This window comes from Xiphias gladius, chromosome 8 (genome assembly GCF_016859285.1).
Source record: "Xiphias gladius isolate SHS-SW01 ecotype Sanya breed wild chromosome 8, ASM1685928v1, whole genome shotgun sequence".
In the NCBI taxonomy this organism is placed as follows: domain Eukaryota; kingdom Metazoa; phylum Chordata; class Actinopteri; order Istiophoriformes; family Xiphiidae; genus Xiphias; species Xiphias gladius.
The window spans coordinates 24,195,219-24,222,776 of NC_053407.1; the positions used below are offsets into that span (position 1 = coordinate 24,195,219).

Consider the following 27,558-nt stretch of genomic DNA (forward strand, 5'->3'; position numbering starts at 1 on the left):
GGGCTAGCATCAATTGTAACACAAATATATAGTAGGCGTTTTGATGCGGTCGTCTAATTGAAGTGATTAAGATGTAAGCCATAATAATTAGATGCATGGCCTTGATTTACAGTCTACTTTTGCTTACTCCATTAGGTAAGTATTAGCTTGATATCAAAGAAGTTCGCCAGGAATGTGAGATACAGTATATAGGGTTTGACCGACAGTGTCTAATATACTATAGATGAATTAGCATATAGTAGGTATAATATGGAAACACATTGTACCTCACAGACCTAAACAGGGGCTTAAACTGAAGTCTTTGATATGGATATGAGCAACAGCCCAACTGCCATGAGCAGAGATTTACAATCTAAACATGAATCTCAAGTGATTTGCCTTTTATGTGCTCTTGGCGCCGCCAGCAGCAAGTTCCAACTTTTGTTTTCTTACATGCAGTGTTTTCTACACGTTGTTAAGCACATGGATTTGGATGATTGGGAGGAACACCCAGAGGTGTGTCTGTATTTTCAGAATCAGTTGAGGAGAAGCGACTTGTCGCATGGTGTCAGAATCCATCAGTCTGTTCCTGACCTGGAATTCTAAGCACAGACCTAAGATCTGAGGGATGAAAACGGGGGATGTCTCCATTACTCCCCGGGGGCTCTGAGGCCCAAAGAATAGTTTCTCTCATGTACAAATCTGCCTGTAGGGAAAAAAGAACGCCAAAAGTCCCCGTTGAGTCCTCACCAAGGCAGCAAGGGTGGGAGAGAGGGAATGGGACGGAGATCTAAACTTAACGCAGAGCAGCACCATGGTTTACGAAACTAGGCTGTCCTTGTCATATCCCTGGTCATTTCCCATAACCTTCAAAGGGTACCAAATTAGCTCATGTTTCAATAAAAAACATCCCAAAATAAAACAGCCACTAAATTTGGTTTCATTTTGAAGTTCATTAACTAATTACTTTACCAACTTAGTCTCTTTAAGATTACAAATGTGCAGCATAAATTAATAATATTCCCTATACATATCGTAATGTCTGTGATCCTTTACTAATGGTGGTTAATTAATGTTTAGAGGCCGGGCAAGTGTACAAGTGTACTACCAGTTCCCTTGTAAACAAGCAATTAGCACTGAAACATATGATGTTAAATTACCTTGCAGTCTGCATCATCATTTAATGAGGAATTCAATCAAATGAATCAAACATTAAATCGGTCATTCGGTCACTGACACACAAAAATTACACCCAAATGTTAAGCTAGACTTTTGTGCTCTGCTAAGCAAGCACAAGCTAACGGGGTATTAATACTGTATCTCACTTTCATAAATCTGTATTAATGAAGAAGAAATTGTAACAAGATCAATGGGACTCTGGCAACGTACAGTAAACATTATGTGAAATAAGTAATGAAGTCACGGTTTTACAGTACTGACAAGCAAGAGTTTTCACAGCCAGAAATCTCAGCACCTGGAAAAGTAATGTGCCACCGGTACAAACTAATGTTATCCAAACCGCACAGACACTTGGCTGCCCTTTTTAAGACTGTCAAGTCCTTACTAACCACACCCTTAAAATCAAGATAGGACCATAATGTGTTTAAAAAAGTCCATAGATGTTTAATACAACATACCATATTCTCAACAATTCAACATCAACAAAATTTTGTTAATTAAAAAAAAAAAAAAAAATCTGCATATTACCTTTATTGCACAGAACAATTTGAATGTATTTTCCATAGATTTCTTTTTTAGTATCTTTTTTGTAAAAAGTTGGCTTGGACTACATGATCAATATAGTCCAGGGTCGAAATTAAAAAAAAAAGGTATAACAGAAACAAAGAACAGAATCCCGTGATCACTCGGGGCCGAAAAAGGCTAGGTACAGTAGCCACACTTTGAACGAAGAGAGCATTCATAATCAGCAAGAGGGAGAACCATGAGCCATATCCAGTGCTTTTTTTTTCCTTTATGCAAAACGGATTACACCAAAGCTGCTTCAGATTGCTCCATGGGTGAAACCATCTGTGTCACTCCAACCGCCTGCATATTAAGTCCATACTTCCAGCCCATTACTGTGTCTTTGTCTGTAATGTCATCCATCATAAGTGACTTAGCCTTTATCCTCACACAAGTTTGCAAAGCCCAGCTGTCCACAGTGTGTACTTGAAAAGGTAAGGCTCTAACCTTAGATTTTACTGTATATGCAGGACCAACTGGGAGCATAATATGCGGCAGTTTTTTTTTCTCCCGACAAACAATGCACATTTCTGGGGAATAGCAAACCTGTAAATGATCCTGGTGGGTAATGTTTCCATGTCTGTAAATGGGGGGGGGGGGTCGCATAATTAAATCAATGATTTCATAAAGTAATCGAGAAAAATAACCCACAGTGAAAGAAAAATTCTACAGCTTGAGGAGCACACTGTGTCCAAAAATGTGAGCACCACAACTTGTATTCCTCACAACCATGTTGAGCACAAAATAATACCATTACATAATAGTTTTTGAAATGCAATTTCAAAGGTCAGGGATAAGCTTTTATAGTATCAAGGTACCAATGCCAACCATTTAGTTTAAAAGCTGAACCATAGAATAGATGCTGTATCTAATGTTGTTAGAGAGTATCATATCAGCAACATCTCACATTGCGCTCTGTACCATGCCTCAATCGGTGTGCGTGTACAGTCTGGGTTACATTTGAAAATTAGGGTTGGGTGACACTGATATTAGATACTGGGCTCAAAAGGCTATATCAGAGTATTTCCTCAATGCTAAAATCCTATGTTAAGAGACACATTTTACAACTTGATTTTCTTCTACTTTTCAAAACTAAATATTGTCACATTTACCTTTCTAACAATGCAACATACTTTTGGCAGATTTTTACAGTACAGTGCGGAGAATTGGTATCAATAGTAAAAGTTGCCCTGATGCATCCCTACGTCACTGACACATTTTCGGAGCACTAATTTTCGTATATCATTCAATTTTCCAGGTCACATAATGACCAGTGTAAACTGTTTTACAGTACCGTTCATTGTACTTTTGTTGTTTCATGGCTACAAATCAGTTATTGTAACATTCAAATTAAGTTTTACATATCACTAACAGTTTTGTATTTTGCCATAATTACCATCGTGCCATACTAAGTTCTGTATTTCTCCTAATTGCCGGGCCATACAACTTTGACATAGTTTTTTCAGGTATTGTGACGCAGGTATAAATTTGATGGATTACAGAACAATCATCACTGTAGGAAAGAAAAGGACCATATGTAGCACATAGCATTCACAATTGTAACACTGATCATATGATGATGTGCTAGAAATGCATCCAAGTTGTATAAATGCGCTCATCAACCCATACAAAGCTCATTCATAACCTTGGAAATAAAAAAAAACAACAAACAAACACTAAATAAGAAATACAGACAAAAAAGAGCAATGGCCTAAATATGATCTGCCCCTCGTATTCTGGTTGTTTGAAGTGTTTTTCTTTTCTGATGTATTTTTCCCAGTATAAATCCACAGGTATACGAACTGCTTATGACAAATCTGACTTTCAATCAAAGCCCCCACAGGCCATCTAGAAACCACCAATGCCCTACAGCACTGGGTGAGCTTTCATTCCCGTTCACTGGTGAAAGTCAGAAATGGCCCTCCTCTATAATCCTTCAGTCAGGAAAAAACACATTACTCTATGTTAACAGACCAGGATCCACAGGTTTGTAAGAGAGGAAAGAAAATGTCTTCTTTTCCATTTGTCTTATTTTTAAGTTCAAAATTAATAAATTCCACAGCTCCGTTAAATCATTTTCATGTTAAACTTGCGAGGAGCATCCACTGTGCTGCTGCTCATTCCAGCGTCCGATTTCCGTGGCACATACTCGATCTCAATGTTGTGCTTAGTGTTGCCTTTACCTCTGCTCCAAAGGAAGAGCAGTACCAGACAAAACAAGACGACACCGAGAAAAGAGATGAAGCCCATGGTGGTTGCAATGATCAACGTCTTTATATCAAATGGGAAAGGGACGTTGGCTCTTGTGCCATTAGCACCAGTTTCTGTGGGCTGGTTGGAGATGAAGGCAAAAGTCTTGTTGGGCTGGTGTGGCCAGTCAGGCGAGTAGCTATGAATGTGCAGGTGAGCAAGAGAGGTGTCATTTCCGCCTGCGTTGCTAGCTATACATACGTATGTTCCATTGTCTTGAATCTGGGCATAGCGCACCTCAAGGGTACCGTCTGGCAACACAGAGAGCCTTCCAATTGTCTTGGTGGTGATGAACTTTTTCTGCGGGGATAGCCACATTATCACTGGAGCAGGATCTCCATCTGCTTGGCATGCGAAATGAACAATGGCTCCCTCATCAACAAATTTCTGCTGGGGTTTGCGATCTCTAATCCTAGACTTGCGACACGTGAAGTAGTTAGGCTGCAGAACATCTGGGAAGTCTTTGAATTCTTTGCCTTGGACAAATTCGGGAGAAGCACAGGTGGGTTGCTGTCTGTTGAAGTTCAGTCGCCAGCGTCGTCTGAAAACCCATAACAGTCGGCAGTCACAGGCCAGGGGATTATCATACAAGGCAAGGGTTTCCAGGTTGCCAACTGAATGGAAAGCAGACTCCTCTAAAGTGCTAAGAGAGTTCCCAGACACATTTAGAATCTTCAGGTAGTTTAGACCACGGAAAGAGTAGGGCTCAATCATTGCCAGTCTACCTCCCACCAGGTGAAATTCCTGCAGACGCAGAAGATCATGGAGCTTATTCCCCTCAATGGTATGGATAGGGTTATATGAAAGATTAAGGAAGCGCAAATAAACCAAGTGCCGCAGGGCTACATAAGGAATTGTGGTCAGGTTGGCATTTGCAATGGTTAGGGAGGTGAGATTTAATCCATACAAGCAATTTGGGGTCATCGTATCCAAATATGGCCAGTTGGCTATTTCCAACACTTTCAGCCGATAGAGCCGTTTAAAGGAGTAATCCCGTATTACATTGATATTGAGGTGGCGCAGCCTGAGAGTGATCAAGCTGTGGAGGTGGGTAAAAGCCTCTGTTGGCACAGATGACAAGTTGCACTTCTCAAGACTCAGGTGCTCAAGGCTACTTAGGCCATGAAAAGCCCGGTGGGAGATGAAAACCAGGTCGTTATCACCCACCTCCAAAGACCGGAGGTTGTACAAATCCTGGAACATGTAGTCCAACAGGATGACAATCTTGTTTTCACTTATGTCCAGCTGTGTGAGATTGCTAAGGCCTGTGAAGACACCGAGCTGGATCAGCTTAAGCTTGTTGCTACGCAGCCCCAATGTCCGCAAGCCGTAAAGGTTGTTGAATGCTCCAGGTTCAATAGTGGAGATCGTGTTTTCACTGAGCTCCAGGTGTTCAAGGTTGGAAAAGGTAGCAAACTCGTCTGGGTTGATGGTTCTAATACGGTTCTTGCTGAGGTCCAGCAGTCTTGTTTCTGCAGGAATACCCTCAGGAACTGTCATGAGCTTCTTGCGGTGGCACATCACAGAGCGCTCTTGAACATTGCACTCACAGCGGGATGGACAGCCTGTGGTGGAGCCAGACAGCACGGTGCCCAGCATCAGGATCAGAATGGGCTGCCAGCAAGCCACCAGGTAGCTGTGCCCAGTCGCTTCCCCGGCCACCATCTTATCGGTTACCTGGAGAAACACAAAGACAAGGCAAAACATTTAGTTAGAAAATGAAATCACACGAGTGTCACACTGATGATTCTGACTAATATAATTTTTTGAAACTTTTGAGTAGTCGATTTTTTAAAATTTTTGTAACAAGATGGAAACACACTGCAGATTGTGGAACATTCAAATACATCAGCTCAAACAAGGACAATAGGAGACAATTCAAATGAGGTTGTATGGCATGGGTTCATATCACTCAGCTATGGGCTGATATTCAAAAATGCAGGTTTCTGCTAAATTCAGCAATTTCACATCACGTGGTGGAAGTGGAGGACAGCAGTATGAAATGACAGCAATATGAACATATATTAAAAGACCTTCTTTGGCCATTGTGTCTATTTTCTGTGAGTAAGTTCAGTAATAATAAGAACTAAAAGGATTCCATTCTCAAGTGACACAGTTCCTAACGGAAAGGAGAATAGAAATCCTGCTGCAATTTTCATGCCACAGACGCAAGATGAATAGAGATGGATGGTTACAAGGAATAAGGTGTGTGTTTGGGTAATTGAGAGTGGTGACAGTTTTGAATTGTGCATTGTTCACTTTATTCACAAAGCTTCAAAAGGTATTTCAAATGCAAGTTGCTGCTGTGAATGTACAGCATTCTGATAGACCAATTTGTGATATAGAAAAGGAAGTACTGATCGTAGCAAGAAAATCAAAGGCCAAATGTTTTTAGTAATCTACATACATCATGCACTGCATCGTCTCTTTGTCTGCTGTGGAATGCTGAACACCATTGCCATTGCACACCTTGCATGCAATCAGTCAGTCAATGTATCACCCTGATATGAAGTGAAGGGGCGCAGCTTCAAGTGGAATTAACAAAATTTTTCAAAATGCAATCCAATTCATGCAGTGTCACAGACACATCTGCTGAGCACATCTGTGGTTTGTTCTTGTACCATGAAGTCTTTTTTCACCCCCACTCACCCCCACTCTTACTTCTAGCCTGAATTTGCTGTATGAGTTAGAAAAACAGTAGGGAGTAGAGCAGCAGTAGCAGGAGGATGCAAGCAAAGATGGATGGTGGCAAGTGTGATGTATGTGCTGTTGCTGACACTCAGCTCACACAATCTTTTATGATAAAATACAGACCAAACATGACCAGGGAATTTGACACAGACAGATAAACACAGGGTTTAAGTGCAAAAAACAAACCATATTTAATTTCAGAACCACATCTTTATGTACATCCATTGCTACCACTAACAATGGAATTAACAATTGAGTTTATCAAAACAAAACATTCAGTCATATGCAAAAAACCATAATGGAACCAGTTAAATTGTACTGTTAAAATGAACATGGAAGCATCATTAATGGTATGATTTGCAGATGGACTTAAAAGAGCGAGGATTTAGATTTTAAGGAAGTATTTAATGAACTCTTAAAGGACGGTATTTCAAAAATTCAAGCAAATGGGGTTGGATTGTTATTCACTGACATGATGACGTGCAAGAAAAAACAAAAGACATGTCTCTGGGGGACTCCTGTTTATGTGTGATGGCTGTTGTCACTATACGTAGAATTTGCCAGTGGTATGCAGTTTCATCTCTTGCTTTAAATTTGTCTTTCGATTGCGAACTGGTCACATTGCGGTTCTTCCTGATTCACAGAATGGTTTTGAAGAAGGATAATGCACCCTTTTGTGCTTTATCTGATTTCATACATCATATTACATGCGGCAGATTGAGACTGTAGGGAAGGGGGGCAAATCTGTGATATTATGGTTGACAGTTAATTATGGGCTGACATGTTACCACCTCTGTGGTCACCACTAATAACTTTTTCCCTCTGGACTCTACAGACAACTGGACATCAGGCTCCTCAAAAAAGGGGGCTTATGTGTTAGATTTACGTCATTCAATTTCTATTTATCCCCTCTAAGTCAAAGTTCAGATTGGGGGATTGATGATACCATCTGTAATCATGCGAAACCAAATGATTTCAAAACGGACAGAGATGATGGTGTGTCCAAGATTGGAGACCTGCACCAGAGCCTGCTGTGCTCCTTTCTGCCACCAGCTATGCTAAATCATTCTTAGTCCTTAACCCACATTGATCAAGTCAGTGCTGAGTGCTGTGAGATGGAGTAGTGTGGGGCTTGGTATGGAATTCTAGACACCTAAGAAGAAGGAGTGGCCTTATCACAAGCTCAATTACATCTGTCACCCTCTATCATGACGCTATCACATATTGGATATAAATCAATGAAATGCTATTATATCCAATCTTATTACCAGTGACACTGAAACCCAATCAGGAAAATTATCACATCATAATCCCTTGTTGGTAAGGCTCCATGACTGCAACTTCAGCAGGTTACGGTGCCCAGTCAGACCTTTCAATGAGTCCTCACAGTCCTCTACACAGGGCTAAAATGCCCACAAAATAACACTGCATTTAATCAGTCATAATATATCTGGCAATTGTAGATCCATTATAAAGAAAGAAAGTTTCTAAAGCTTTGACAATCATTTCTTCAAAACGTGTTCCCGTTTTTTTTTTTGGTTTTTTTTCATGACAGTGAAGCCTCAAAATTTATTGCACATGGCTTTTGAAGCAAATATGCAGGGAAACAAGTAAAGACAGGGACACATTAAGATGAAGAATGCTATCCACGCGTAAACATTTGCAGCTCTGTTTTGTTAATGATCTGGTGTTATCATTCCCTCACAGGCATGTAGTCCAAATGCAGTTCTTCATTCCAAACAGCACTCCAGTGAGCTCCCAGAGTATTACATTAATTGAGGTGAAGTGAGAGGGGGCGTGCTTCTAAGAGGAATGAATACGATAAAGGAGAAGTAACACTGCTCAATAAATGAGAATCCACTGGTCCAAGACCAGTAATAACTACATCAATAAATGGTGAGATTAATGCCTTTATGACAGCATCCACTGGGATCCTGAAGATGTTGCTTCATATCTGGAAGTGGTTGCTGCCCTATGCTCCTATTACAACAGATCGGCATAAGAGTAGCCATCTCATCAATGGATGTACAATTATAATTAAATGGTCGACCAGTAAGATTTTTACTGTCCCTTTGCACAAAATAACTATGTGAGGGTTAATTGGTCACACAGTTACACTGCCTCTTGTCCAAGCTGGTGTCATCAAGTCAAGTTTATTGAAAATTTTTTAAACCATTTCAAGCAGTCATGTCTCAAAGGAATAAATGTGCCTATAATTCTCCATTTGAGGTTGTTCTTCTTTGAGAAGGATCACTGTTCTTTTGACCAACCTTATTTAAACCTTTTGGCTCCATGTTAAACAGGTTTAATGCACCCACTTGTTGTAAATCATTGATTGCTTTCTGTCTACATGTAGCTTTCACATATAAGCTATAACTCCCCTAAATCTCACTCCATGCATTTGAATGAGGCTGTCTATCATCAAGTTCTCCACAACAAACACTATTAAACATAGGTGGGGAGGGCTATTGTTAAGTCTTAACCATCACCCAAAGCTTTAGTTTACCTGTCACAAGACATCACTCCTGAGCCTTGTTAAATACTATAGTTAAATACCTGTAAGCTTCTGGGAAATCCTTGAGATAATGCTGACGTTATCTGTAGCACAAAGTGTTAAAAGCCTTCAAAGCCCATTCCTCCACAAACTGCTTAGTCAGCTGCCAGGCTAATCCTGGATGGTAGGACTCAGCTGCTGAATTTTATTTACTGTACTATTTGTATAAGTTTGATAGGTCTATCCTAGAAGAATTTGTAAGACTTCTTAGCAGTAAGCAGATGCCCCTATCTCCAATCTCCTCTTTAAGTAGATGTAACACATTCAAAAGGAGCACAATTCCTTTTTATGGTATTAATTTTCAACAAAATATCAAGGTTATAGTAACAGTGCAATTACATTATTATCATCGTATTTCATCATTTGAAAATTAATCAGTTCAATTCTGTATGATGACAAAAAAAAGCTGCTGAGATTATGAGTTAAATATTGGTTAAAATGCTTCTTAAAATGCTTATTGTTTAAGTTTTCTACACTAAGTAGCAGTTTCCAGTTATAACACAGAACATCAGAACATGTACAGTACCTTGATAGCTACATTTAGCTAAATCCATCTTAACCAGGAGTGTTTCACCTTTAGCTCCCCAAGTAAGCTCACTTTCACACTGCTATAATGTCGCCTAGTTGAATTTCAAGAGAAAGGTTACCCTTGTGTCACTGAAAAATAAGCTGCCTGTTGGGATTGCTGGCTGGAACCAGGTCCGTGAAATGGCAGGGCTTAAATGTAAGCCAACTCCCAACAGATGGACAGTAAAGCCCTAATCCAGGCGAAGAAGCTGGTTGGTGCAACAAGGTGCAGAATTCCAATAGTGGCCAGCTGTTGTTCTGACGAAACTTTGCCATGAAACCTGTTGACATGTCCCTCCTGAACTTCACCTCCGAAGGGGTCATTTACTGTCTCTTTGCAGGTGCTCTGCTTACTGATGCCACACGGCTACAAAAAAGGTACTGTACTCGGGTCTCTTTTGAAAAAAAGATCTCGATTAATTGAAGGTTATGATAATAAAAGGTTAGAACAACAATGCAATACAATTCAACAGCACTACAAACTATGGCCTCCAAAATGACCAAAGGTGAATTAAACGTCTAAAACAAAAAAACTGAAGACTATAACTTTAATGAAGGGAGGCCTTACTGCAGGGTTGTTGTACAAGATAGACAACATTAGTTTTAGCTAGACATACTTAATAACCTGGAAACTGAGTGGATATACTGTCTCTATTCACAAATATTTATCAATTTTCCTTTTCCGTTTCAGTTTATCAGTTTTCTTGTGTTAATTGTAAATGTTTTTGATCCAGGGGTAATACTGTTGGCCCAAAAAACGCTCTTGTCCATCCATTTTTAGGTCTTCTAGTCTGTAAGACAGTTGTATGGACTGTTGACCCTCAGCTCTGACCTTATTGAGTGGTGAGGGTAGTAGTGAAAGCAGTCAATAGAAAGTATTGTTGTTGTTATCATTGTTATCCTCACAGGTTCAAACTCTGAAAGCTTTCATTATACCCAAGTTCACCCAGGCTTCTAATTTGGGCTATTTTTTTTTTTTCATAGATGTAGTTGGATGTTACGTGTAAGAGAGAGTGTGTGTGTGTCCTTGTGATGTTCCATCATTATTAAGCTCATTAGCCTTGTCTCCCCAGCTCTGTCTGGAGCATCACCATTAATTTTTTGTTCTTAAGGAGATGTGTTTTCAAAGAGGAACAGCTTCCAGAATCTCAGACTTTTATAAAGTGGATCCAAGCCTTTGGAAGAAATCTGATCAGCACTCACTAATGAGAACCTACACTTCTTTCAAAACATCCAAAAAATAAAAAAGAAGCCTGCCAACAGTTGTGTTTAGAGGAATAATGAAAAAATCAGAACTCATTTCCTAATTAAATCAAAATTCGATTGACATCCAAGTTCTGACAATGTTAACACTTACTGGTTTGACAAGCAGTGCAAACAGTTATATATATTATCAGGATTATGAAAAGTAAGAGGTTCATCCAAGTTATTACAATTCAACATGTTTGTCCATACTAAATTTCAAAAACAAAATACTAATATTGTGTATAGTCTCATGAAATATAAAAAAAGAATTCAAATACTTCAGGTTGCTGCTCTTAACTTATTAGTCTAAACATACCTGTACTACACAACCTCTGAGTGGAAAAACATCTGATGTATTTATTATGGCAGTACATTTGGATTGTTTTGGGGACACAAAGTAGCTAAGCAAAACAGTTACATTGGGAGAGGTTGAGCTCCTCAAGAGAGATGTGCTGGAATGGCCGTTTCTTTCTCCCTAAGGCTGAGAGAAAATGCTTTACAGGCAGGAGGGCTGTTTCAAACACAAACACATGCACAGATGCTGCTATAAAATGTTTGTTTGTCTGTGTATTGCTTTGTCCCATAATGCTTTGCCCCCCTACTCTGAGGCTTGATCTTTTGGGTTGAGGACAACTTGTTGACGGAGCCTTCAAGACGATTATGTCACGGGGGCACACGGTTACACATGGACTCCTCTCCAAACACTGCAGGAGATGCCAACCTTCACTGCTCCCGAGCACCACTAGCTGCTACACTGGCAAAACTGAAAAAACTGAAGCCATGGCAATAAATTTAGGAGAGACAATAACCAATGAAAGTCACAGGGCTTTATATTTTATACTGGATACTGATCATGGATGAATGTTTTAGCGTGTGGGAAGAACCTGGCCTGCTCTCATTTAGTTTGGCTGGAAGATTGAGAGTCCAGCACTGACGAGGCCCCATGAGATGCTTTTAGAAAGTCTGTTTCAAGCAATTTTGCCAAACAGAATATGCTTTGTTTCAGTCAGCAGTTCTTGTCATACTGTTTTATGATGACTTAAAATGGATAAAAGACCATCAGGCCAGAGATGCTTAAACACTCTCACATCTGCTGCTGCAATGACAATTTGATTAATCGATTAGTCGACCCACAGGGAGACATGAGCTTATTAAAGGTTATTTCAAATTAATTGTTCATGGTACTCTAGCTTTGTTTAGATCTTCAGTACACAAAATAGTCCCTGCAGCAGTATTAAAACTTGACTCAAAACAGCCCCAAATACTTTTTATTCTTCAAAACTGCTTTGATAGTACTAAAAGAGAAAGATGCTGCGATTGTTTGCACTATATACATGGGCTCACATAACAATTAAGATAAGTTGTAGTCAAGATACACATTTGTATTTTGTGAACTGAAATTGTGTTATTCAATGTCTCTTCGTCCAAAATTAAGAAACCATTTCCTTCTCTGGCATAATGTAGTCACAAGCTGCTGATTAGGGAGAAACATGGACGTCTCAACATTATTATTGTAATGAATTCACCGGCTATTGTGCAAAAAGCAAAGGAGCTTAGGCAAATAAACAGGTTTTCCCACTGTGGCTTTGATGAGCAGCCATGAAAACATTTACTTATGTAATCAACCATCTTTTCTTCACCTGCAACTGCAACAGAATCAAATCAAACTCATTTTAAAAGAGAGATCCAGTGGCAACCTGAAATTCCACTCGTGACTGCTCCAGTTGTTTTTTCTTATAATACTCACATTAAATGTTTTATTTAGAATAAAATTACTATCTTTATGTCTTTATGTAGGGCAGTAAAGACAGAAATTCAGGAATTTAAGTTCACAACTCCAGGCTGAAAGACATTTAAAATTCAAAAACAAACAAAGTCTCTGTCAGCTCACTCACATATCCTGCCAGTGCATCCAAACTGATTTAAATAATCCACATTTTTGCTCAGAATTAATCATTCATGAGTGATGAGTTAATATTATGCAGCTAAATCAAGCCCTTACCTCTTCTATTGCACATAAGCATTCGCCGAGACATAGTGTCAGATTTAATTTAAGAATGACAGTACTTATGCAAATCAAAACAGTCCTGAAGTAGTGCTATACGGGAAGAATCGTTTTTTGAAAAGTGAAGACGTTAAAATTGTAAAATTCAGCATGAGAACCCTACTGAATATCTCGACAAATTAATTCAAGGGTGGAGGGAGGATAAATGAACGTTTTTCGAGGGAGGGGACTGAACATATTACTCTTCTCACTCAATTTGTGAGTGAATACATTTTTTCTTTAGATGAATTGAGTGGATTTGGCAGTTTCCCCGAGTGTGTATTTGTGCAGGAGGGGTTTGTATTCTGGCAAACTCTCATGCTGGCCTATGGAACAACCACTAAATGAACTCCTCTATATACGTCGGATGTAGCTTGCATAGCTGCAACTGCACAGCAAGCTACACTGGTTCCTCAATTAAGGGGATCAACATTTAAAAATGCTTACATTTCATAATGAATAATTTATGCTATATCTTATCAGCTGCTAGGAAGTGTGATGGGCACAGTGTGCAGTGTCTCAGGGCCATATTGACTTTAATTGTGACTGGCATCTAAAGGCTTTCCTCCCAGTGCGGTGAAGAAAATGTCCCTTTTGCTTAGCTAGCCCTGCAGCTCACAGTGAGGCCTTTAAAGTGAAATCAGCTGTAATTAGCCAATAGAAGTGACCCCGATGAAGAAAATGCCACGCTAGTGCACTGGCATAAGACATTGATGGATACTGCTGTATAGCGTACTGTCGTGGAGAACAGCATAGATTATAGACATAATAACTAGCAAAGGGGAGCTATGACAATGCAGGGATTGTTTCCAACATTCATTAGAGTGTGTCAGTATTTATGTACTAGAAATAATTACCAAGAAATGCTTGTCAGGTTGAAAAGTTAAAATGATGAAGATATTGCAACCTGACGTACGGTTTGCCTATCCATGCTTACTGTTTAATGGCTGGGGGACAGGGAACACCCTGAACAGAATGCCGAAAAAAAAAAAAAAGTTAATTATATTCTATGATGCCACTTGCAGCATTAAGACTTTGTATTAGACCCCACCTGACTAACTGGCTGGGTCAATATAATAGATAATGATAATAGTAAATCAGATACAATCTATCAGTATCAGTGTATATTAGTGCATTCATGTGGTGTCAGAATAATCCGAAAAATTAATTCCCGACTGGGAATATTCACCTGAAGGCCCCCTCAAGTCGGCCACTCGGAAAGTCGGCAAAAACTTTGGTACACTGTTTGCTGAGTTGTTGACGTTATACACGCAGAAACATGGCGGACAAAAGTAAATCTTTGGTTGACGGTAAGAAACTTTTGAGTAATGGTGCAAATTCACGGATTACATATCAGTTTCTTTGGTTACATTTAGTTGCTGTCCACGTAGTTATGACCTAGATTAGTTAGAGTTGTTTATTAGCAGTAACCCTGATAACAAGTCAGGTAACGCAATATTTTAGTGGTTTCAGGGAATGTACTGGTAGAGCACCAACTCTGGGATGCTCTGAGCAATAAAAATACAACACATCCATGTTGTCTCCACATTCTGTATAAAGGCGCATGAACACACCAAAGTCGGAAGAATGACTTCCGAAAATAGGAAATGTGACCATCCAATGTTTTAGACCATCCAATCTTTATTGTTCTAAAAATATCCCCTATAGGTTGGGCTCTACTCTGTTTGTTACCCATCAATTGATTTCTTTTATTACCTGAGGGTCTCTGGCACATGAGTAGCTTGTTTGTGTTTATGCCACCCATCGACTGTAGACTGCTTATATCTGAAATGATTTGAATGCATAGGCCTGTAAATTCTGGGTGATGTTTAAATAGATGCACTCCCGTTTCCCAGTATTTACTGTTTCAAAAATTAATATGATGAGTCCTATTTTTTTTGGATAATTTCATTAACCACTGATCACTGTGGTATCTGTGGTAGCCTGAATGATATAAGGGCATGGCTGATATTATCAGCTCTTTTAAGCTTATCACAGATATAGCAGTATTATTGTAAATGCCAGAGAGAAATGTCAGTGCAGAAATGCCAAAGATATGTTTGACTTAATTTATAAACTGTGATGCATTAGCTTGTCCACCAAACAGTGCTGGCAAATTTATTTTTCAAATTTAAAATGTTTTGCTCAGTACATATCTTGCTCAAACTTCTTTAACAGCCTATAAGACATCACTATAAAAAATGTGTTTTTGTTTATGTAAAAAGGAAAAATATATATTTGACACCACTATGTTAAATATCACTATTGTTATCTGCCTCAAAAATCCAGTACTGGTCTGGGTCTAATATCTTGTGCATCTATACAATTTTCTAAGTTTTCAATAAATTTTATATCTTAATGATACAACTGGCAATGTCAAATTTTTCCTTTGAATTTTCCCTTATGACTAAGTGGGTACATGTTCAATCTCATTTGCAAGGCCGTCTAATTATGCAGTCGTGAATTGCAACCGCCATTTCTATTCAAGCAAGACCTCAGTGGCATTGAGCAGATTAAAGCGACAGTCATGCCATCCATCTCATAAGGCCTTGCTGCCACCTCTGTATGTAGCATTTCACATCTCACCACTATCATGTTTTCGCATGTATGAAAGAAAAGAAAATAAACAACAGAACAACTTCCTTGCCTCAGCCTTGGGCCATTTTTCTTTTAAAAAGACATTGTTCTTTTCTTTCAAATACTCGTCTTTGTGGGACATCTATGAAGGTTAACCCCCCACCCCCTTCATGGACTGTAGGATATCTGTGAAAGTGAAGCCCCCCCCACGCAAACACACATCCTAACACACACACACACAGCTCTTTATTTATGGTTTTTCAAATGTACACACTCTTGTGTAAAAGTGCCTGAGCAAAGCCACTTCAATTTACTCATCTAGAATTTATCTCCTCCAATGGCATGGTCTCAGACAAAAAAACTGTCCCATAAGTGCATTATCAAAAACCAGAGGTGCATTATAAGAACTGCACGTGAGCTAGCCAAAGCTCTGAGGCAGATTGTGTTTCTGCACTATAACAAAACAAAAGGTGAGAAAAATCAAAATGGAATATTTAATCTCCCAAATAATTAGTGACAGGTCTGCAGTATATAACTAAGGTCTTTCCGTTCACCCTCTGTTTAGATGGTTAGGGTATTGTGGCTGTTGTTTTAATGAGAGTTGACCCCGACTTTCATCTGTCATCTTTCAACACTAAAATGTGAGTGGACCCGGAAGGACAAGGTATTTGAAATTCATACAGTGCTGTTCTTGCACTGATAAACAGTGACTCAGGATCCGTACACCAACGAAAATGAATCACCTGATTGTATATGCAGACGAAATGGCGTCTTTTGAGGTATCCAAACTGATTGTAGATAAATGTCAAAAGGCCGAAGTCTGCTAGGCTATTGATTCAAATGGCTTTCTGCTGATAAAATAAGCTGGACATTGGCGCATACCAGCAGGGAAAATAATTTACAGTGTTTAGGATAGGTTATAGTGGGATTTGTTACACACTGATATATAAGTGTGAGTGAATAGTACTAAGGATTTTTCCAAAACCTATACCGCAGCTCATCAATAAATCCTTTAATTTACGGCATTCGACGTGCAATATTTATATTGTTCTCCTTTTCAATGTATTATTTCACCAAAACAACCTTAACATGTCAAGGCTTTCTTTTTCCCCTCACAATCTACAGAGAGTGGAGCAGGCCTGGCTGACCCCACCATGGCTCCAGTGCAAAGATAGGGAAGCTTAATCCATGTCCTCTGAGAGATTGCCCAGAAAGATGAGGCCTTAATTAGCCAGATAAAACTGCACATAATGACACTATTGATACAGACTGGGAAATGAGGACTAAGCTGAATAAAAAAAACCCAAAAAAACAAAGACTACTGTATATAAGATGGCCGGGATGAGCTTGGGAGACAGTTAGCGAAGTAACTGCAGTGGATCGAAAAAAGGGGCAGTTCACTCTCACTCTCAACTCCAGCAGGGGAACATTGTTTCATCTCTCTGAACAATCCACCTGCTCCAAATTCTCTCATAAGAAGCTTAGAGAAAAATGCTGACCTTCATATAATCAAAGATTATGTGGAGGAAAACAACAACAGTTTTTGGAGTACTTAAGCAATAGCACTCATGGGAGGTTCTTGCAATTAAAGGCAAAATTACTTGTCTAAGCTGTCCTTGTATCCTCCCATTCCCTATCGTTGGTTCCCCGTAGAATGAGAGGAGGTCATAATGATAGAGAAAAGAAAAGAATCACATCTCACTAGCTCTGCTAATCCTAGGGTTAGAGGGAGCAGAATCTCACTTTTAGAAAGACAATCTAGGTATTTCACATGCTACACATGGATCAATGACAAGGTGACCCTGTATAGTATTACCAGATGGCTTTAGGGTTAGCAAAGACCCTGCAAATCCCTTGTCAACACTTAAAAGTCATTACAGAAAAATACATTAGAACTTTATTCCTTTCAGCTTTGGATCCTTGAAGTAATTCTGCTAAAACAGATTTAAAATGGTACATTTTGATAAGCTCGTATACTGTATGTGTGAATTAATACCTCTTAACACTGGAAAAATCTCATTAGATTCTAAGTAAAACTGGTATCAAAGGCCATCCGACGTCAAACTGCAGAGCTAGGAAGCGAGATCTGCTCTGCCACTTGTGCCTTAATTAATGAGTCTTTTTCCTTTCCCCACAAAGACCAGTGTCTTTGTTGAAGTATACTGACAAGCAGAAGATATGCTTCTGGACATGCATTTTAGAGTTTCATCTTTGTAGTCTCGTCATGTTAGTCTTCTAGTGATGTAACTTGTATGACATTAACAGAGGAAACGTAAGCCAGCAGTGCTGAAAGACTTCTAACCCTGCTGTAACATCTTTCGTGATTTCTCTTGGTTTAAAAAAAAAGGATCTGTGCAGTCTGGAGGATTTGCCACTTTCTTATTTAAAGAGCTGGCCTAGGTATGAAATAACAGGAATGGTGGATTGACAAACAACATTCTACCTGAGAGCCATCTTGTGAAACTAAACAGAGTTTGTGTTTCAGGGCAATAAACACTTGTACTTCAGAAGTTCAAATTTCCATGACATTTAAATGTTGCATTCAGAATTAAAGCAATAGGTTGATTAATCAATTAGCTGTTCAACAGAAAATCAGTCAACAACAATTTTGATAATCAAGTAACTATTTCCGCTATTTATCAAGCAAAAATTCCATTCTCTGGTTGCAGCTTCTCCAATATCTTTGTAAAACTGAATATCTTCGAGGTTTAATCTGTTTGCCAAGTTGGACAACACCGCCAAGGACTGTGGGAAACTGTGTTACCTATTTTCAGACATTTTTTAGGCTAAACAATCAACTGATTTATCAAAAAATGTATTGATTGAATTACGTTCAGAGATATTTAAGGCAGACTATTATCTACTGTTATCTACAATACAATATTCAGCAGTGATGGCACAATGCACATGATAAAAATGATTGGGCCCATACGTTATCTGTCATAAAGCCTGAAATCTAAGCCTGGTGGGAAAGCTATTGTTAATGGAAGAGACAGTACATATTTTTCTTAGCGTTTTTTTTTAACTCATTATAGCCAACATAGCAGGTGCAAGCACAAAGACATGCAAAAGAGCTGAATTATTTATTTTACATTTGCATATCTACCACAGCTTCAGGACCTGGGTGAGGAAGGATCGTATTATGGAGGGATTACTCCTGAGGTTTCCTTTTAGGGCATAAGACCAGCTTCACCAATTTACAGAACCCATTACTTCACATCATAAGCAAGAATTTGATGCATAGCGAGAGTTACTTCATATTTCACTACAAGAAGACTTTTTTTAAAAACTTGACATTGAGTCATTTGGTCATCGTAATAACTTTTTGCCACCTTTACACCTTTGAACTCCTTTGAGTCCCTTGCTAAATCAGTTATGAGATGGAAGGGTTAAAGTGCCTGGACCATCGCCCCGCCCCACATCAGCGCTCCGCAGACCTGATCTGTCTCCCCTCTCGAATCCCACAGGTTCCAAACTACTTTGCACTTCTGTGGCAGCACGTCACTCGTCAGCATCCAACAAGGTCAAATGCCATTTCATTTTTTCGCCTTTGATCGCTGCTTGGCTCTTTCATCAGTCTCACCCCACCCACAGGACACCGTGACCACCACCACCACCACCGCCGCCGCCGCCGCCACTTCACCGGTTAAACTGCCCTTACTCATCCCCCTCAGATTTGGAGAATGTGACTGGCAGTAGCTGAAGTTAAAAATATGTCTGTCCAGAGGTAATAAACGAGCCATCGATCTTCAACTTGTCAAACTACTCAGAGCTATGCTTTGCTTTTAGGCTCTATGAAAAAAAAAAAAAAAAAAAAAAAATCCAAGTAGACCATGATGTGCATTTAGATGTGACATACATTAATCTGAAAGCCTTTTACCAGTAATTCTGCTTCTCTTGTACTTGAATGAAGCACCCTGCATTCTCTTTCTCTGAATGAAAGCTGAAACATATTGACTAAATGAGAATGCCCATCTTGCCTCTCTGCATAATCAACCTTGCCTATACTGTGCCGCTCATCTTAGAGAGGAGAATATGTTTTATGCTTTCATGGAAAGTTCCGTCAAACCAACCACATATTTCAAATGAAATCTATCACAACACTACCACTGCACACACTTCAGCATGCTGTTGTGTATAAAACTCCCATTATTTTGCGGGTTTAAGATGCTAGTTCATGTAATCTCAACATAACTGGTTTGTTTCTGACTGGGAACATGTCCCCCCTCCTCTCTCTCCCCTGATGTCCTGTCACCTCTGTCTTCTATCTAATAAACACAAAAATGCCCCCAAAAATCACGCTTCAGTGTGAGCCTTTTAGATACAGTGTACTACGCCTCCCAGCTGAATATCTCAGGCAAAAGATAGATTTTTAAAAAGATAAATAAAATGGGAAGCTGATCATTGGTATGTTATACATTTCAACATGTCAAATTATCCCGCTTAAAGAACAGCATGATGAGCAAAGATAATATAATGAGGAGCGGTATTATTGGCCCATTTAGTAATGTATTCCAGTAAACAACCTCCTCAACTGAAAAGATGATTCTATGTGTATGTTCATTCATGTTAAATGATTCAAGGTATTTCTGAATGGTAACTAATAAGTTGAAAATTGATTGCATTTTCAATCAATTATCAATCTTTTAGTAATTTATTAGTATATATGTATATATATATAGCTGGATATGGATTCACAAGTGTAAAGAGTTCCTTGCTTTTCTTGCTTGTTTTTATATCATTATAAATTGAACGCTTTCGGTTTTTGGCGGTTGGTCTGACTAAATAAGCAATTTTGACACGTTACTTTGGCTCTGGGAACTTTGGATTGGGATTTGTAAATATTTTTGAAAGTCTTGCTGAGCAAATGACTGTGTTTGGAAATAAAAAAGAATTTGTAATTAAAACAGTTACTAGTTGCAGCGCCGATTCATTCTGGATTTCTCAGTGTTTGCCGCATTTATACATTGTGGACATGTTTAAAACATAATGAGGAATGCAAGTGACAAAACAGAAGGCATATCCCAGCTGAAATAATCGGGTATATCATTTCCAAGATATAGACTTATCCCAGAATATAAAAAGAATATGCCACTTAAATTGAAAAGCAGATTATGCTGATTATAATATGATTATTCGTGTTTATATAAACACATTTACTGAAAGAGCACAAGTTCTAGCATTTCTACAATATGTGAAATAGCTCTTTTTCTGGTCTATCTGTTGGTGGGATTATTGCTGCTTCTTCACGTGTAGCAAACTAACATCTCCCACATGCCACCCAGTCTGGTCAGTAACCTGAAATCGGAGCTCTTGTTTCCACCTGCACTTTCACTGTCCTCCCTCAACAGTATTAGCCGTTCTTTGTTACATTGTTCTGTCGTTCCCTTCTCTCTCCGTCTCTCTCTGCATCGACAGCAAGTAGGTGAAAGAAGACCACAGTAGGGGAAGAAGAAAGACCTACTGACAAAGAGTGAGAGAGAGCTTTTAGGAAAGTTAAACAGAGAGAACGAGATCGAGGGAGAGCACCAAAAAGATGGAGAGAGTGAGCTTTTAGGGAGCTAAAAGCCTCTGCCCCTTTATACCTCAAAGCAATGCCCCTGTTGTCTTTAATGGAACGAGACTGTCAATGGATAAACAGCAACTTCGCTCATCTGACGAAAGGAAGGGATAATGGGCTTGAAGCACATTAAAATATTTGAATTATTAGAGAACTCTTAATCCAAGTATCACGGAGGGTAGCCTTTCTACACCCTGGCAGCACTTGCACAGGGGTGTCCATGTTCTTAATGAATTCTAATTGGATTAGTGGCTGTTAATGGCACTTTTGACTGCTGTGAAATAGCAACAGCAACAAAACAAGTTCAGACATGTGTTCAGACCCATTCAAAATGAATTTGCTCATTGTAAACGAGCGCAAAGGACTGCCGGTCTGCATGTTCATTAGCTAAACCCTGAGCAAGTACATCTCAGAAATCCGATCCAAAAGAAATCATAAATTTAGTAATTTATACATCTTAAGATATCGCAGCTTTGAACGAGAGGAGACCTGTAGCAGATCAGATGTAAATGACAACTCCACTTTTAAGTAGATCCTCTATCAGCCTACTAGACAGAGAAGAGAGGGCTGAGAGTGCTAGTACTGTTCCTAAACACCGAACTCAGCGAACTCTGGATCTCAACAGGGTGTTTTAACAGCCATTACATCAGAGAGGTGGGGCACAAACACAAATCTTGCTCCCACTTATAGATAATATCATACTGGCTGTGTAAGTGGAGCTGCTGTTGTCCCACTATTGTGTTTCCGGTGGCCACTGAATAGCACTGTTTGAATAGATGCTTTCAGTAGTACAGATGCAACATATTGTAATTTTGGTGCACAATACAAATCATCACCACTGCAAAACAATTTGTTCAGACTCTAGTTATAAAAGCATGTGTGGATATCAAATGAGATAATGATATTCACTGTCTGCAGCTGGAAAGAAAGGGATGGCATTGTAAATAACAAGGGGACATGGAATTCACACCCAAAAAACGTCACATTCAGTTTTGTGCCGGTTTGTGTCTATCTTATATAGTTGAAAAATAACCGTCATAGTGTACTCCCAAAAATCAATTACTGTAAAGTAACTACCATATGTATGTGGCTGTCAGCAGTAAACAAGAGAATTTGAAGAGAGCATTTTGGCCTGGTGGAGTGTACTTCAATAACTGTTCGGGTGTTTCAGCTGCTAGTCTGAGGCCATCGATTGCCCGAGCCCGATGTAATTTACAGACCACTAGCAGCACTGTTGACGTACTGAGTGACATATGTGTCCCTTACACAATCATCCAAAAGATGGATGTCTTTAACTTTAACTCTGCCTGGCAGCAGGGGGGGGCAGAATAGGCATTGATTAGTCACTATGCAGTGAATACAAATGTCCTCTCCGGGGGGGGTAGGGAGGAGCCTTAGTAAGCACGATACAACCTTCCTAACCCTTGACCCATGAAGTCGTCCTCCATCAATACCTTTTTTAATGATGCGTCCTCCAAGGGACTCCAAGTGGTTTATGACAGGATGTTATTTCATGCCTGGCAATGATTAGGAGTTTGCATCTGTTTAATGTAAATGGTTTGGAATATAATTGTATTGAAAGTTGGTGGTAAGTGAATTCAAGGGATCATCGAAACTCTAGCAATCATCTAAGCATTTTTAGAGTGAAATCTATATGGATGCTATACTCACATGTAGTTTGAATGAGATCAAGACTTGTGGAGGTACAGCAGTTTTAACCATACTCTAGCCAAGCATCTTTTTCTGCTGGCTATTGCCATTGGAAAACATGTGGTAATCCAGCTTTTTTTTGTGGATACCTTGATTTTTTTTTTTTTTTTTTTTTTTTACACAGGCATAAAAGGTGAAATCACTCTCTGAAGGCACCTTTGCAGGAATTCTTTAAAGACATTTTTCACAACAGATCAGAGCAGATCAGAATTAGCTGCACTTGGATGAGCTTTTCTGACATGAATCCTTTAAAGGCGAATGGACCCTACAGGCTAATGTGAATACATGGCATTTAGACATGCCTCTGATATGCCTTTAACAAGGCTCCACTGTGCAATGACATTTCATTTAAAGCATTAATTCATATTCTAACATAGTTATAATCATAATTGGGACTTTCAGATATTTTCTTCTTTTTTTTTTCTTTTTGCATAGCTGCTTTTGATTAGAATAAACCTTGGGAATACAGCCACTTAAAATAAAAACTAAGTCACAGTAGGATGTGGATTTTTTTTTCTGTTGCAGTTCATTACATCAAATAGCTTTGTCTATAGGAAGCCAGACTATATTTTATATTATACTCTCAATGTGGTGTTTGCAGCTCTGTGGCCAGTATCATCAATGTGATGAATACAGAATTGCCAATTTTGTATAAATTCTGGATTAGTCTATACAATAATTATGTTAATGTGCCCAACATGACAGGATTAAGGGCAATGCAATCAACAGTTCCACAAATGTGATTTCAGAAATGACACGGTAAAAGCCACTATCACTCTGATGAAGGTAAAGTAGAGGGCAACACATGGGTTGCATGCCCAAACGTGTGATTATACGATGCAGTATTTACTATTGGAACCCTGGATAAATTAGTACATATTCAACTGAGTTTTGTCAAAGCAGCATGATATGTTTGGAGCCTGGAACATGAGCTTTCTGATTTTTGGTTACCCAGAGGCCTACCAACCATTAAGCTGTACCACTATGAGAGCAATAAATGAACAACCCCTTCTAGCAAGTACAATGCTGCAAAGAACAAAACCTCATCTTGCTGGGCATAGCGCAAACCTTACGACCATCTGCTACTTTTTAGGAAACAATCATATGTTGTTCCATAAGTTATGTTCAGTTTGGACAAAGGGGGAACAAGTGAAATCAATATTTGTTGATAATATTATGAAGCTTTGTCAAATGCTTGGGTCACAGTGACTGGGACACTATAAAAAACAGTAGAAGTCCTATGCTCAAACGGATTGCAATGCTGAAACTGTGACCAAAGACGAACAATACTGATGACTTTTCGACATCCCTTGCAGCTGCTCTTCCTGCTTGTCTAGTTTTATAAGACATCTACAAAGGACAATGGTGACTTGTGAACAACTGCCTCCACCCCCCTCCCCCATCAAACAGATACTATGATCCCACTGCAGGCCTTTTCTAAACATGCCATCCAGCCTTGGACATCGATGCATCAAGGCAGTAGGCATCAAGTGGAATGGCAGCTGGGTCTTATGAAAACAAGATAATTGCCGTCCCGGGTGAAAACTCTCAGCACTGTGTCATCGTAGCATTATGTAGGCATCATGGCCTCACAACTGGGAGCTAATAAACACCTTGTCAGAGCCGTAGGTGTCAGCTTTACACCAAGGATGAGTGTCTCTAAGAGACAAGCTAACACGTCATATGCCAGCATTAGCCCGCTCACTAACACTACTGGTCATTTAGTGTGTTGTGAGAAGGCACGCCTGTGATCAGTCATCACGCACTAACATCATGGTCCACACCATCACCACCCTCTCTGTCTCCAGCGCTCCTCTGCCCTGGTCCGCCGACAAATAAATGATGGGGAAGCTGATTTCTTTCACGAATGATTTCAATGCTGCACACTCTTTCGTTGTTGTCTTAGTTGGCTGTTCCTCTCTTCCAATATGTGATCAAATTAAAACCCTGTCAAGATGTAACCTTACCATACATTCACTGACATATAACGCTGTTATGAGGAGTATGATTTTCCTGTGATATCTGACACTTTGTATTATATTGACCACGACGTAGAGGTTTAGCTTATTGCAAACATCGATCAACGTATTGTAATTCAATACAGTGTGCCAACAGCAGCATAATGTTATGGGATGGCGGGGTGATGGTGCGGTGGGGTGTCTTTGCTACATGTGTCCTATAGCCTATTGCGGGGCAAAGAGGTGAATCCTATTGACGACTCGCAGATGGCCAAGGTCAGCGGGCGCACATTTGTTTAATGAAAGCAGCCAGAGTCTGGACAAAAGCCGGTCACACACTTCAGCAGCCTCTTAGCCGCAGCAAGGCAGCCATGAATGGGTCTGCAGCATCCCAATCATCAAAGAGATCAACACCAAAACCTCACACAAACGGGTTTTTTTAGGCTGTAAGTGAAATGATCAGACCTATAGGAATGTTGTGACACCTTGAGGGATTAAGGAAAAACATTTACTGTGATGAGGTCACTTTAAAGTCTCTACTGAGATCCACAAAACAGCTTTGAGAGCAAAAAACAGGGGAACTAGAAGATGTGCATTTTAAAAACAAGAGCAAATAACACGCTGAGGGAAAAAAACAGAAGGCACGATAGGCTATAATGCACCTATGAAGACGCGTGTGCCACACCCTTGCCCCTGTGTCTGTGGCATATCTCAAAGTGTATCAGCTATCTATCATCTTGGATCGTGCGCCCTGATAAAGCCGGAGAGGATGCGCCGCTCCCGTTGCTCCTGCTGGAACCACGGGGAGGCTGCCCCTGTTCTCTCCGGCTGTCCGCTCCCTCCGGCTATTTATAACCGACAGAGCTACAGCACTTTATGAATGTCCGCAGGCTCGGCATCACACACAGTCTTCTGGTACTCTGCCGCAACGGTTTTGGTGTGGCATTGTAAGAGGCAGCGCTGGGGCGAAATAACAAAATAAAAAAAATCAGGGGCCACTGTCACATTTTCTCTGCCAACGCTGCCTTGAATAACAAACAACAGACGGCGTGTGGCACCACCGGCACATAAGTTTTGCCCCGTGCCCCGTGCAGTCGCAGTGTAAGCTATATATAGATCCCGTGACTGTCGTCTTGTTGAAAACAAAAGATTCCCAAGCCGTTGCTGAGGATGAGTAAAAATGCACAACTGTGTTGCAGCCGAAGCCTCGCTTGCTTTCATAACTCTGCCCATTTAACAGATAGCCATCTCTGCAGATGAAGACAACGGCACACGGGGAGGATCACGACCACCTCGCACTTGCACACAATGAGAAATGTTATCTCAGCAGAATCTATACGCGGCCAAATAAAGGCTAGATTAAGATCATATTTTGCAATTCACCCCCCTCCCATCCCCACACACACACACACACACACACACTTTCCATTCTCTCACACACACATACTGTACTCTCACATTCACGGGACATTAAATTTGCTTAATGGCTTAAGCCTTCGTCCTCCCAGACAAGCACACACACACACACACACACACACACACACACACACACACACACACACACACAGAAATGACAAGAAAAGGAGATTGTACAGGCGCAATGTGCATCGATGACAAGTCTATAAATTAATTTCCAATTTGTAAATTAGAGGCATTTTTACCTGCAGAGGACGCGCCTAACCACACTCAAGCCCCCCCCGTTCGCTTCTCCGTCCTGTCAACCGATCCTGCCCTAATCATCGCGGACTCGCGGGAATTATTTTTTTTGGCCGATCTGACATCGGAATGAGCTCCGAGAAGTTGTGGCACAAGCCCCCGGCGTTAACCGACGTCGCCGCTGGCACTCGAGCATTCGCATATCTGAAAGACGTCTTCCTCAAAGTCGCCCGAAGAGAACCGGGGCTTAGCCTCTAAGATCCTGGCCTCAGCCTGCGTTCAAACCGCGGCGAACATGAGCGCGGACCGCGAGAACGTATCTGCGTTGACAAGAGCCCCGCTTTTCAACCTTTTCTTGGTCGGGCACTCACCTGCTGTAGCCTTCACTGCTTCCACGCATCCTCTCGCATTTTCTCCCCGACGGCAACTCCCAGCCAACCAGGACCCAAATAGAGACGCACTATCGCAAGTCCATCGCCTTGAGAGGCAGCTCTCAAAAAAAACAAAACAACAAAAAAGAAAAAAAAAAAAAGAAAAACGAAAGGGGGAGGAAGAGCAGACAACAGCCGGTCGTTTCCTGCAGATTTCCAGTGAGTTTCTCCACAACAGCGGTACCGCGGTTCTACGATGACAGCTGTAGTTAAGAGAGGCAACCCACACACACGCGCGCGCGCACGCACGCACAAACGCGCCCACACGCACGCAGACACACGCATACAGCGCGACGCTCCCTCAGCAACGGGACTCCCCGTGCGCCCGGACTCGTCCGAGGATGAGCGCGGACGACGAAGGCGGAAGGCAAATGGCAGGTAGAGAGAGAGGACGACGACTCCCCACGCGCCGTCCCCGACCGCAAGCGCCGCGGCTCTCGCTCCTCGATCCGGTCTCTCCGCAGCCTCGCGCTCTCAGCGCCGCGTCGGGAGCACAGGCGATCCGCTTGCGGGAGGGAGGGACGGAACGCACTCTGCCCGGTGTCCTACTCAAGCGCGCGCATGTGTGTGTGGGGTAAAACTACAGTTTGTGT

The 27,558-nt window shown here is 40.5% G+C and overlaps 1 protein-coding gene across 1 annotated transcript; it reads right to left on the reverse strand.

Moving 5' to 3' along the window:
* Nucleotides 1-1,681: 1,681 nt before the first annotated feature.
* lingo1a (leucine rich repeat and Ig domain containing 1a) lies at nt 1,682-26,990 on the reverse strand. The gene is made up of 2 exons (XM_040131946.1): nt 26,906-26,990; nt 1,682-5,649 (listed from the first exon to the last, which is right to left on the reverse strand). The coding sequence occupies exon 2, from the start codon at nt 5,635-5,637 to the stop codon at nt 3,790-3,792; it is 1,848 nt and encodes a 615-aa protein (XP_039987880.1). The 5' UTR covers nt 5,638-5,649; nt 26,906-26,990; the 3' UTR covers nt 1,682-3,789.
* Nucleotides 26,991-27,558: the final 568 nt, after the last annotated feature.

What these genes read in the sequence shown, in the direction of transcription:
- lingo1a (XM_040131946.1), bottom strand. Translation starts at nt 5,637, where the DNA reads ATGGTGGCCGGGGAAGCGACTGGGCACAGCTACCTGGTGGCTTGCTGG.